General features: G+C 42.3%; 1 protein-coding gene across 7 annotated transcripts in view; it reads right to left on the minus strand.

Annotated features, from left to right (window-relative positions):
* LTBP1 (latent transforming growth factor beta binding protein 1) overlaps positions 1-14,355 on the minus strand; it is a 737,653-nt gene that overhangs the window by 73,880 nt on the left and 649,418 nt on the right. For all 7 annotated transcript variants that reach the window (XM_029593891.1, XM_029593888.1, XM_029593890.1 and 4 more), the window contains one exon: positions 6,946-7,086. In XM_029593891.1, the coding sequence (XP_029449751.1) occupies positions 6,946-7,086 (141 nt within the window). The remainder of the gene's footprint in view (positions 1-6,945; positions 7,087-14,355) is intronic.

The raw sequence follows: 14,355 nt of genomic DNA on the forward strand, positions 1-14,355 counted from the left end.
CCTGCTGTTGAATAATTGAACCTGACCGATGTCTTGCAGGTGCTCTGTATTAAGACGTTACTTTTCCCCAAACACAGATACTGTCATAAATTATTACTTTTATACTGCTATTGTTTTGATTAGGTGGTTACTCAATTAACTTGAGATGTGCTCTGACTGAAAATGGGAACAACTGAAAGATGCATATGGTTAAAAAGGGATATTTTGCCTTTCTAAAGGTGATTTTTATATCTATGGATAACCCGCAAGTAATCTAGTTTTGTTCATTTCTATTTACTTCTTGAATGCAAGCTGTCTGGTTTATTATATATATATATTTTTTTTAATTTATTCTTTATTGCATTTTTGCATAGTTTACAAGAAAATTTTCCAATGTTATGTCTTTTCCAATATAAGGAAATACATTTCACAAGAAAATAACAATATGTAACATGACCATCAATTGGATAGGCATACACTGAGGGGTAGATTTACAAAAAATGCGCGTTCGCGTACTTTTGTAGGCGCACCAGTCGCAAACAAAAGTACGCTGGATTTTAGCAGGTACGCGCGTAGCCGCGCGTACCTGCTAAAATCCAGGATCGGTGCGTGCAAGGCTGCCGATTTTGTGCAGCCGGTGCGCGCCAAGCCGCGCAGCCTGCCTCCGTTCCCTCCAAGGCCGCTCCAAAATCGGAGCGGCCTCGGAGGGAACTTGCTTTCGCCCTCCCCTCACCTTCTCCTCCCTTCCTCTATCTAACCCACCCCCCCGGCCCTATCTAAACCCCCCCCCTACCTTCGTCCAGGGATTTACGCCTCCCGGAGGGAGAAGTAAATCCCCGCGCGCAAGTGGGCCGCTAGTGCGCCGAGACGCGACCTGGGGGTGGTTCCGGAGGGCGCGGCCACGTCCCCGGACCGCCCCCGGGCCGAAACCACGCCCCAGGCCCGCCCCCGAAACGCCGCGTCCCGCCCCCAAAACGCCGCACTGATCGGCCCCGCCCCCGACACGCCCCCTCGAAAAACCCCGGGACTTACGCGAGTCCCGGGGCTCTGCGCGTGCCGGCAGGCCTATGGGGCGGATTTACGCGAGCAGGGCTCTTAAAATCCACCCCTGAAACAATAATTTAAAAGAAATATGGGAGATCAAGGGTGAACAGAGCAGTGAATAAAGGAAATCTCTTAAACAGAACAATATGCTGTATATTGTGATTAACGCCAAATTCTCTTTTTTTTTTTCCAACAACCTTTGGATTCATACTAGGTTCACTTTGAGGAATCGAGATAGCTGCGCAATTGCACAAGGTCAGTAAATATATATTTTACATCCCCACAATATAAAAAACAACGACATGGAAATCGCAGCACAAACCGTGCTCCTCTTTGTACCACCTCAGTTTGCATTTCCAAGAATTTCTTTCATTTTATTTGCGTCACCCTCGCTATGTCTGGGAAAACACGAATTGGTTGACCAAAGAATTTTAATTTTTGAAATCTAAAGTACTGTTTTAGTACTTCGTCTCTGTCAATTCTTGAAGAAAACTGTACCAATAAAGTTGCTCTTAAAGTAATATTCATTTCGAATGATTTTTCCAAAAAGTCTGATAGATCTAAAGTTTCTTCCCCTTGCCTTTCTTGTTGTTGGTTAGAATTTTCACCCAAATTAGAACGCTGTTCCTGATAGTAAGCTGTTGTGATAACAGGGATTTTTTCCAGAGAGTATTTTAAGATATTCACAAAATAACTTTTCAAAAGGTCCACAGGAGATTGTAACTTGGTTTTAGGAAAATCCAAAAAACGTAAATTTGCTCTTTTAGCTTGGTTCTCTTGAAACTCCATTTTGTTCACAAACATCTTCTCCGATCTTATTAGATTTGTTTGTATCTCTTCTATTTTTTCCACTTTCCCTTCTAAAGTAGTTGTTCTTTTTTCAACCTCTATCATCGTCCCTTCTAATTCAGACGTTTTATTCATAGCTTCCTTGACAGTGACTGTTAGTGTATTTATAGATTTCTGCATTACCAACAGAATATTTTTTATTTCCTCTAACGAAGGCACTAAAACTGAGGTGGGTTTAAGAAGAGCAATATTACTCATTACGAGTCCTACCTCCATAAGGCCTTCGCCACTCTTCTTCAGATCTTCCGGGCGATGTCGAGCCAGATTTTCGTGGTTCCTGGAACCCTCTTCTATCGGGTTCTCCGAGGGGGAATCATCCTCTCCTCTCTGGTTACCACATATTGCCAACGCGGATTTCCCAAACATATCCGCGGGATTCGATGGTATCATTGGTGGGTCAGGAGCTGTTGGATAACCCAGGCTCAAAGAGGTCTCAAACGTCAGGGGGCTCGGCAGCTGCTCCATGCCTGCCCCAGCGACGACTACTTCCGGGTTTGATGGCGTTCTTGCAAAGGCTTCATCGATCTTAATTTGCCTCACAGACTCGGGTGTGGAGGAAATATCCCTTACCCGAGCTTTCCTCTTAGTATGCGGCATGTTAGGAAATTCTTCGTTGAGGAAAAAAATCTAAGGTTTGCTCGGTAAGGGTTTTCAAGGAAATTACCAATGGTCAGGAGCTGCGGTCTGCACGTCCTCACATATAGGCAGCCATCTTGATCTCTATTATATTTTTTTTTTATTAGCAGCAACTTTGAATTAATGGACAGGATAATATTATGTTGAGGTGAAATACATTGGTTTTATGTGGGTGCAAAGTACGGTAATTAAAAAAATTATTCTTTGTTTTTAGTGGTAACTAGCTTTACCTTTTTCCCAAAAAGTAAATTTACATTTATTTACCAAGACAGAGCAGTACAATATTAGTTACACTACATATTTTATTTTAAAAGATATATTTATAAACTAGAGAGGGTTTGGTCCAATTTTCATGATTCGTAATCAAAAAATTGCAATATAGGAGCCTACTGTTTTAGAATTTGCTTTTTTTTTTACAATCTGGCCCACTAATTTTGATGCACATTAGGGAAATAGATATTTTGAGGTCCATATTTAGAAGCATTTAGCCGGATAACTCAAAGATTATCCAGCTAAATGAATATTTGGGCACTTACATGGCTAAATTCTAGCTGGATATGTTATCAGCCAACTAAAATTTGGCCAGATAAGTTAGGGTCGTTCCGGGGGCATAACTGGGAGGAGCTGATTTAACTTATCCAGCTATGTCTGCCAATAACATAGACCTGTTCTAAAGTTAGCAACAACATACCAGGAATACTGATACCCATAGCAATCTTTGTGGCTTTTCCATGCTGACAGTGGGTCAGAATTTGGAAACAAAGTGCATTTAAACCCTCATTTTTCTAAAATCCCCACACATAAAAATTAAATACCAATAGTAATTTGCTTTGGGTTCTGCTTTATCATGGTGGATATATGTTTTCAAACTGTTTTTTTGAGCTAGAGGAGTATAAATATAGTCAGAAAATGTTTACAAAACAAATCAATATTTTAAAACTTTGGCCAGCTAACAAAGGATGGATTCTTTTTGCCAAAATACCAAGTGGGTGAAATGCATGCTTTAAAGCTAGCACTGTGATTATTACTACAAAGGTACTATCACAATAAATGATAGCATTGGTTGAATTGTGAGAAAAAACAAGCTGCAGACTATACAGTCATTTTCTGCCCAATTTACTGAAGTTGTTACTAGACATTCTAGCTGTTGGCTAAAACAGTTCATAGTCCAAGGATATTATTAAAAATAAAACCACTGCAAAAGTCCTAATTTATGTTACATTGATGCAGAGAAACGGAACATTTTTCCACTGATTTTAATTTTAATTGTATAAAAATATTCTTGATTCCCATCAGCTTGGATTATTTAAAAAATGTTGGCAACGGTAGAAGAGGGAGATCACTATTGTGTTACATGCTGAATGAATTTCAGTTCTATTGGCAAGTAATTAAGAAAATATAAATCTACGAAGATTAAGTCTGAGGCAGAATGCAGAAAACTGAAAGGATAACGTTTAGCACTGTTTAAAACCATATTTTAAGGCTCTTCTGAAGTACTAAAGGCCTTTCTGTGATATTTTGTTACATTCTAAATTTGTTTACTTGAAAAGCAAATACATTTTGCGATCCTATTACTGCTCTTTTTAGATTAATTTTGCAGACTAATCAGTTCTTGCACTGATCTATCAATCAAATATCTAGCACTCCAGATGTTTAACCAATCTGACAGCAGCTCTAGCTACTGCAGTCCCACAGCTGCCTGGAAAATTCCTATTTAGCGCCATTTCTTAAACGTCTTTAATCTGTTGCTTTACTGTACTGTTATTAGATAGAGAGGATGATTCATTTTTATTTCTCATTCCAGATCTGTGGGAAGAGACCAGGTCTAAAATACTTAACATTGGTAGCCATAATGTAGCAGATATGAAATTAATAAGAGAAATACTTCTCCTATTGATTGTATTCTACTGGAATTTTTCCTTATTTCTAATTGAGAGTGGATTTTCTTTGGATGCACATGTAAGCTGTGCTGGACTCTTCCAATGTAACCTGCAGGGGAGTTAGGCTTTTGTGACTGTTTATTTCCATAAACGACCTGAAGTCCTTAGTCCTTTTGTACAGTTCTGTTTCACAATATATAGGTTTTAATAATAGAAGCACCATATTATTTGTTTTAATTCAATTTTGAGCATACGTAATATATTGAAGAATTCCCCTCCCCCCACCATGTGTTTCCCTCTTCTTCCTCTCTCTCTCCCTCAAACTTCCTGGGTCAGAAGTCACTAAGTAAATTTCTTCTGATCAAATAATTAACATCTGTTTTTTTAAATATAAAGAATACTACAAATTGAGTTTTTCTTCATCCTGTCTAAATCTGGCTTACATTTAGTTCCGGCTGGATGATGAAGGCTCAGGATACAGCAGCATTTTAGCAGGCTGAATGACTTGATAAGCAGGACAAATGTATTGCAGTTTGGTTCCCTTTTATGTGAAGTGTTACTTTTATAAGACCAATATGCAGTAAGCCGGCAATCGGAGAAGTTATCTAGCTAAAGTTAGCAGGATGAATGTCATTCTTAGGCTAATTTTTCCATGGACAGTAACTGGACACCAAATGAGGCTGGGCGAGGGTGGTGGGGCCGGCAGGGGCAAGGTGGTCTATTACATTTAACATTCTAATATCAATTTAGCATCCTTTTTCTGCTTTTCCTGTCTACGGAGGCATTGGGGGTCATTTTCTAAAGGGATCGCGTGCGATAGCTAAATCGGGGCGGAGTCCGCACCGGAAGGGGAGGAGTCGGGGTGGCATCAGGGCAGACTCCGCGACAACTTCGCTGACAGCGAAAAGGTAGGACACCTTATCGCTGCCAGTAGCGCGCCCAATAGCACCACCTTTTACGATGGCACTATTGGGTGCAAAAGCCGGCAGCGATTGCCACGTGGCGGTGCGATCGCTGCCGGCTTTCGCAGGCCTGCCCCCTGTTACTGCCGGATTCTCTAAGGTCTGCGACCTTAGAAAAGCCAGGCCATTGTTAGGTACATAAAAAAAAAAAATATATATATATATATAAATAAATAAAGACTCCCCACCCTGACATTTTGATAATTAAACAATCATAAAGCAGCCCCCTCTTCCCAAAAGGATCATGTAAAAAAAAACACAGTACAGAGTGTACCCGGAGTTCTTGCTGGCCTATACTGTACGTCAATCACACGGCAAATGTCAAGGGGAATGTGGCATTCTGGTGGACTCTTACACTATCAATAATGTGCTGCCAGTTTCTTATAAAGGGTCTCTCACAAACTCTTTTCCAGTTGGCGAGGCCCTCCTTTCTTTCCTCACAATTATTTAACTCCTTACCACCTCTCTTTAGATAATTCCATTCCAGTCATAATATTCTTGGCAGATTCTGAAACCTTTTACTATTACCAGCATACAAATTATCTACAAATATTGTGTACAAGCTTTTGAAATCACATAGGTCACATCTTCAGATATCACATAAGAGACATTCACATCTTAAGTCAAGATCTCTATGATCTCAATAACTCATGTAACAATATTTTTTACATAACAATATTTTTAATATTTCTTAGATAGATCCAATAAAAGCTATCAAAGCTTGCCAAGAATATGGTTTACCTCAGGAGGCAAAGCTGCCATACCAAAACTGCACTAACTTCCAGGACTCAAACAACAATAACCCTACTTAGGAAAAAGCAGCACTGCAAATATTATAAACAGAACAAGCCAGACTGCTAGACACCTACACAGAAACTGATTACTAGCAGAATCCCTCACCTCAGTCACAGAGAAAACAAACAAACCCTCACCAAATACAGAATAAGGGACTAAAAACTAGAAATAGGCAGATAAAAACTGAACTGGAAGCCCCATGGAGCTGGAATCTGTAGTTCGACCCTGTTCTTCCCTCTGCTCCTACCCTATTCTCTTCCAGATACTGTTGATCCTGGGTCTGGATTAAGGCTAAAGATGACGCCTCCTCTCATCCCAGAAGACCCCTCACCCTCTGCCCAGCACCTTCCTGACAACCCCCTCTGCCTCTCTTGCCCGACATCCTGACCCCCTGCCTGTCTACCATCTCCCTGTTCCCCTCTGCTCCTTACCCTCTTCCTGACCCCGTGTTCACCATTCCCCTAAATCACTCTCCTCACCTCTTCCCATCATCTCCTTGACCCTGAACTCACATATTTCAACAATGGATAGTCAGATGTCATGTATATTCAGATGTATGGATACTCAAATGATTCCACTTAAAAGAAACTATAATTTAAAATCCTGGGGTGTATTCATTATGAGATACTGATACTGCAGAAATATTTAGGTGAATAAAAATACCTTTGATTGATTTTATATCATTGTACAACACCCATAAGCTTTAAAGAGTAAGATAAACTCATTATGAAACTATAACTTAACGGTTCAGATTTTGCCAGATTCTGTCTTGCATGTATATCATGTACAATGAAACATACCACTTGTTTCTGAAGGTTTGACACATCTTTTTCCTGAGACATCCAGAACCATGGGGTGAGTGCAGAAACAATTGTAAGACCCGTCTGTGTTGATACATTGGCCATCAATACAGCTACTCGGATCTTGACATTCATCAGTGTCTTAAAAACAAAGAATATTAAGTGAGAAAAAAAATATCCCAGCAGCTAGATTAAGTAAAATAAGTTTCTCACATTACACAACTAAGGCCTGGATTTTCTAAGGTCTATGACCTTAGAAAATCTGGTGGTAACGGGGGGGAGGGCCTGCGAAAGCCGGCAGCCATCGCACCACTGCAATGCGCTGGCTGCCGGCTTTCGCACCGAATAACTGCACCATAAAAGGTGTAGTTATTCGGCGCGAAACTGGCGGCGATAAGGGTCCTTACCTTTCGCCGCCAGCGATGTGTCCGCAGCATTGGCCCCGGTGCCGCCCTGACTCCTTCTCTTCCGGGGCCGACTCCGCCCCGACTTAGTGATCGGGTGCGAACAGTCCCTTTTCGAGCGCGATCGCTTTTGAAAATGACCCCCTAACAATTTTCCAAAACTTATGACATTTAAATAATTACACATTCATTGCACTACCAATAACTAAAGCAACAATAGATGTGCCTAAAAACTCAGAGTCAAATTTGCTTAAGAGAAGCAAATGCATGAGACCATGAAAAATATACCATAAAAGAGAGGAGACAAGATCAAAAGGTCCTTTATTGCCATTTCCAAAATCCCTTCTGTCATCATGATGCTGCATGGAATGTGATGAGAGAAAGGATTTTGGAGTAGCTGGTATGGTTGGGCAGACTAGATAGGCCATAATGGTCTTTTTCTGCTGTCCTGTTCCTATTAGGGATGTGTAATCGTCTTTTTCTGCTGTCCTGTTCCTATTAGGGATGTGTAATGGTTTTTCCCGACTTAGGCAATTTCAGTGAAATTTCAGTGAAATTGCCTAATTCGGAATTGTTTGGGAGAACTGCAAAACGATAGAATTTTTTCCGAAAGTTCATAAAAAATTCATTTTTGAGTTAGTGCATACTAACCCGAAAACCGTGGGAAAAACAAAATTTCCGCGGGGGTGGGGTCCAAAACGAAGCCCGACACAAAAGTTTTACCCGAAGCACAACTCTAGTTCCTATGTAACCTACATGGTCTTCTCTTTAAGAAGCAAAAGTCTGATAAGCCTTCTGAATCTCCCTACCACCCCAACTTTACAAATAAAAAATACTTATTGCTTCAGTTTTTTAAATCTCCCTTTCTCTCCCAACTAGACTAGAAATGCCCATTCCTCGCTATCGCCCCCCCACCCCAAACCTTTAAAATTGGGCCAGGAGCTCAGATCTTGTGACTGGCTTCCAGCACATTCCACATAACTCTGACAGCCATGTTGGTTGTGAAGCTTTACCACTAAGTTGGTAGCTTATGCAAACAGAGTGGCGTCATGTATCGAGACCTGGATAAAAGATCAAGGAGGCCCTTGCACCAGCTTCTTTTTTGTTCTTCTTCTTTTTGTTTTGTTTTTTTAAAACAATAGCTTAACCAGCTTCATTCTTTGAATATAGATGGTTAAGTTTAAGATTCTGGGAACAGGTTCCTGGGTAGTTTAAACCTTCTGCCACGGACATCTGGACACAGCTGAATAGCTAATTTAACTAACTGATATTTGGCTATCTTTGCTCCTTCCCAGAATACCCCTCAAATGTCCCTAAATTAGCCTAAAATGTATCCAGATAAATGCCTTTGACCTCAACGTGTATTAAGTCATCTTAATTATTTCTTTTGTTATTGTTTGCTAACCTTCAATTTCTGTGCATTCAAGTGTTATTTATTTAGGCATTTTATATTTATTATTTTTTTTTTATATACTGACATTTGATCTCAATCAAGATATCACACTGGTTTACATTCAGGTACTGTAGGTATTTTTCTATCCCCAGAGGGCTTACAATCTAAGTTTGTACCTGAGGCAATGGAGGGTAAAGTGACTTGCCCAAGGTCACAAGGAGTGACAGCAGGACTTGAACCCTGGTCTCCTGGTTCATAGTCCACTGCTCTAACCACTAGGCTATTCCTCCTCCTATATATTGTTGTTCCAAATGAAGATCAAGGTGGTTTACAATATCAGCATTCCTATTCTTGGTCAACAATCACATATTGTGGGGCGGATTTTAAAAGGGTTACACGCGATACCAAGTGTCCATATGTTATATATCAGCTACCTCTACGGGGAGGGGCGGGGGGTTTCTCGGGGGTATATTTGGGTAAAATGGCTTTCAGTTATGCTGTACATGCGTATCTTTGTTCTATTATGGTTGCATTTATTATGTACCTGGTGCATTTCTGTCTTGTTTCCTGCCAATAAAAGCTATAAATAGAAAAAAAAAAAAAAAGGGTTACACGCGTAATATAAGTGCGTAACTCTTTGAAACCCGCTCCTATTTTGCATAGGCCCGGCGACATGTGCAAGCCCCGGGACGCGCGTATGTCCCAGGGCTTGAAAAAAGGGGCGGGGAGGTCAACCTATGCCTGCCCCGGACCTCGGAGAGAACGTGGAAAGCCATCGGGGCTCCCCTAGGACTCTGCGCACGCAAGGTGCACAAGTGTGCACCCCCTTGCGCGCGACGATCATGGAATTTATAACATGCGCGCGGCACGGCACAACCTCAGAGGGTTCCAAGGCGGTACCAAGGCTAGTGAGACATGTCTGAGCTGAAACCAAGCCCAGACCCCTGCTGACCTGCACAGCCTGAGTGAGACCAACCACGCAAGGTTGGTCTCTGAGTGGTCCTCCGACTACTCCAAGCCCTTTTGGACCTGCCGCTGGGAACGGCAAAGGCAGCAGGCCAGACAGGAGATGAGGGCAGATGAAGGCTCTGGAACATGAAGACTCAAGACGAGGAACTTGGAGACGTGAAGACACAGACGAGAAGCTTGGGACGTGAAGACTCAGACAAGAAGCTTGAGCACGAAGACTCAGGATCAAGGTTCAGGAACAAAGTCTAGTTCTAGGTTGAGGCTGCGATGCAGCACGCCCTACACAGCCCACCACAGGGCGGACCTACTGGACTGGTCACGGACCACGCTTGAGTGCAAAGCAGACTCCAGACGAATACATAGCAGATGAAGCCAAAACATGGCGAAGATTCAGTAGAAGCCTGCACCGAGACGCGCCCTACACAGCTGCCCATGGCTGGCCATGGACCACGCTGAAACACAGCAAGTTCAGTCAGAGTTTTAGGCATGGACAGGGCAGCCACAAGAACATCCGAGGGCCGAGACAAGATTCAGGATAAGGGACCAAGACGAGACTTGACTTTAAACATGAGACGGAGACCAAGACGAGACTTGGCTTCAGGCATGAGACACGGGACCAGGGCAAGACTTGGCTTCAGGCGAGGATGACCCTCCGGAGGCTTGCGCTGCAGATGAGAAGATAGGCTCATACTACGAGGTAACGAGACACGCTAAGACACGCCAGAAGAGATAGCAATGAGGAACCAAGGGTCCAGGAAGCAGTAGCGGAGACGAGGCATCATGAAGGAACATCAGGAAGACCACGAAACATCAAGAGACGATGAGGGATATCCAGAAGAGACCAGGAACATGAAGGACAATGAGGGATCCCACGAAGAAAAGGAAATACCAGCAGGAGCGAAGACGAGAAGTCAATAGAAGAGACTAACTCCTTGCGAAGGTAACTAAGGTCTGGAAGCTAGCCCTTATATAGGGCTGAAGATCAGGAGACATCCAGGGGGGAATCCAGGTGGGGCCAAGTGTATATTCAGCCGTGGGCACTTTAAATCTCTGAAGGAGGTGCGGCCCGTGCCTTAGGAAGCAGAAAATGCAGCACCATGGTCAGCGGCCATGCTGCCGCTGAGCAGTGCAGGGAAAGCGGGGCCTCCGAGCAGGCCCCGATGATAGCAGCAACATCCAGGCTGCTGAAGACGGACTGAAGGGCAGCTCCAGCCGCAAGGGACATCGGGGACTTTGGCCTCCATGCCGCGAAGCTGAACTGAAGTTGGCGGCGGCTCCTGCCGGCCTGGGAAGCACCGAAGTCCGCGGCTCCCTGCCGCAGTGAAGAGAGGAAACATCAGTGGCCTCCGGGTCGCGAAGGTAAATGCCTGCTTACAGCTGGCCCGTGAGCCCTGGGATGCGCGTATGTCCTGGGGCTTGAAAAAATGGGCGGGGTGGGGGCGGTCTGGGGCGTGGCCAGAGGCACGCATGTTATAAAATCAGGCATAGATTTGTGCGCGCCAGGATGCGCGCACAAATCTACGCCCACGCGTAGGTCTTAAAATCCAGCCCCATTAATCTATTTTGCGTAGTATTCCTTTTTTGCTTTATTGATTTGTTCACGGTATTTTGTTAATAGGGATTTGTATTTTTCTAGAGATATCGTGGACTGGCATTTCCACTATTGCCTTTCAGATTTTCTCAGAATAAGCTTATTATGTCTTAGCTCCCTGTTATAACAAGGTTTCTTTTGTTGCATTGTAATATTTTCCTTTTGGAATGTTTTCTTCTGGATTGGGCATAGGGTATCCGCTATTTCGTTAATGATTTTGTCCCAAGAGTCAAAGGATAAGGAGGCATTATCATTTTTTAACTCATTTATTTTACTTTAAGAACATAAGAACTTGCTATGTTTCCAACAGTGGCCAATCTAGGCTACAAGTACCTGGCAAGTACCCAAAAACTAAGTATATCCCACGCTACTGATGCTAGTAATAGCAGTGACTATTTTCTAAGTCAACTTGGTTAATATTTATTATTTATTTATTTAATAACTTTTATATACCTTCGTTCGGGAACCATCACAACGGTTTACAGAGTTTTACAATAAATAGTAAAGATAACAGAGTGTAATAATAAAATGGAGAATAAAAATACATGATTAATTGAATAAAATAAAAGATAATAAGATCAAGGAAAATAAAATACTAGAGGCAGCTGTATTTAATAAAAGCGTGACTGGATAACATAGTCATAAAGTCAGGACTGAAACACAAAAGCTCTTTAAACAGGTTATAAAAAGTATAACGTTGGATCCTGATAGGTCTTTGTAAAAAGCCACATCTTTACCTCCTTTCTGAATACTTTTAGATCTGGTTGAAGCCATGTCTCTATTGGGAGGGAATTCAAGCTCTCGGTCCTGCTAATGGTAATGCCCGATCTCTTACTTGAGAGAGGTGTGCTGAATGGACAGAGGGAATATTTAGGAGACCTTTATTAGGAGAATGGAGATTGCATTATGGAGTGTGAATCCTAATAGCGGCATTAAGCCAGTCAGTTTGTTCACCATATATGATTTTGTGAAGAATGCATAAGACTTTGTATTAGATTCAATATTTAACCGGTAACCAGTGTAAGGATATTAGGATCGGTATTATATGGTCATGTTTCTTGGATCCTTTTAGAATTCTGGCTGCAGTTTTCTGTAGAATTAGGAGAAGGACGTATGGTGGAGGATGATAAGCCTAGTAGTAGAGAATTGCAGTAGTCAATGTTAGCAAAAATTAGAAGTTGGAGTACTAATCTGAAGTCAGAGGGATTTAGTAATGGTTTCAATCGTTTGTTTCTAGGATGGTATTTTTTAACAATGTCCACACTTCTTGCACACTTTTTACCTTTGTAGCTGTTCACTTTTTTAAATTTTTCTCATTTTCTCAAAGTTTCTCTTTTGAAAGTTTAGCGCTAGAGACATAGGTTTACTTACTGTCCCCCTTCCTGTCATTAATTCAAATTTGATCATATTATGATCACTATTCCCAAGCGGCCCCACCACCGTTACCTCGCTCACCAAATCCTGTGCTCCACTGAGAATTAGATCTAAAATGGCTCCCTCTCTCATTGGTTCCAGAACCAATTGCTCATAAAACTGTCATTTATTCCATCCAGGAATTTATCTCTCTAGAATGTCCTGATGTTATATTTACCCAATCAATATTGGGTTAATTGAAATCTATAATAAATCACGTTGTATTAATTCAATTTTTACTTTTTGTGAATATGTAATTCAAAGTTGTCTTATTTTATATGAACTTATTGGACCTTCATACTACCCGCGGTTTGCCGACAAGAGGAAAGCTATGTGGAATTATAGTGACTCTTCTGATGAGTACTAACTGGAGAATATCTTACACCGTGAATCGTGCAGTGCAGTCCCTGAAGCAGCAGCCCACGAAACGTGGACACGGACTTGCATCTTTTCACCAACCCTGGACTTGGGATTTTGAAGCGCAATAGCGCCGTTTAAGGGAAGTACAAATTCCACATTTTTAATAAAAAAAACATTTAAAAAAGCAAAGAAAAAGTTTTGGCAAACAGATATATAATAAAACATTTTTTATATATCTTGGACCGATGATTAAAAAAAAATCCCGCAGCGGTAAAAATTACAAGTTACATACTTGCAAACTGCGGGTAGTATGAAGGTCCAATAAGTTCATATAAAAATAAGACAACATTGAATTACATATTCACAAAAAGTAAAAACGGAATTAATACAATGTGATTTATTATAGGTTTATTGCTGTTTCGTTGTATGCTGGACTAATCGTTATAGATATCATTGTGGTAATTGAAATCTCCCATTATTACTGCACTGCCAATTTAGTTAGCTTCCCTTATTTCTCTTAGCATTTCACTGTTCGTCTCACCATCTTGTCCAGATGGACTGTAGTATTGTTGCATGTCCCTTCCATGGTAGGCCTGCGACCGGGACTACTCACCCTTGCAGCTGGAGGACCATCCTCGCTCGCAGCTGTGGGCAGCCGCCTATGCCCCCGAGAACCTACTGCCTCCTCGGCTGTTCCTGACTTCTCTGCAGACCTTTTCAGCTCCCGGCGGGTCTCCCCGTGGGAGACCCGCCATCGTCCGGCCTCCTGTGGGCTGTGGCTTAGTTGCACGCCTCTCATACCTTTCAGGGTCCGCGGCAGGAAACTAGCCCATGGCCCTGGATGATGACATCATCAGGCCCTGCTATTTAAGGCAGGGTCCTGCCACTAGTTCCTTGCCTTGGCTAACAGGTCTCCATGTTTGTTCGTGTGCTAGTTGCCCATCGTTTCAGGTTCCTGATCCTGACTCCGTTCCTGATTCCTGATCCTGACTTGTACCTTGGTCTGATTCTCTGGCTTTGACCCTTGCTATGTTGGACCACGCTCAGAATTCATTCTCTGGCTTTGATCCTTGCTACGTTGAACCATGCTCAGGACTAATTCTTTGGCTTGACCCTTGCTACTTTGGACTACGCTCTGGACTGACTCTCTGGCTTTGACCCTTGCCCTGCTCTGACTCAGTACCTTGTCTTGCTCAGCCGCCTGCCCTAACCCCAACTTGCCTTGACTATGCCTTTGGTATCTACTTGGACATGGACTTCAGGCTTCGGACTCTATTACT

Source organism: Rhinatrema bivittatum, chromosome 3, assembly GCF_901001135.1.
Source record: "Rhinatrema bivittatum chromosome 3, aRhiBiv1.1, whole genome shotgun sequence".
NCBI lineage: Eukaryota > Metazoa > Chordata > Amphibia > Gymnophiona > Rhinatrematidae > Rhinatrema > Rhinatrema bivittatum.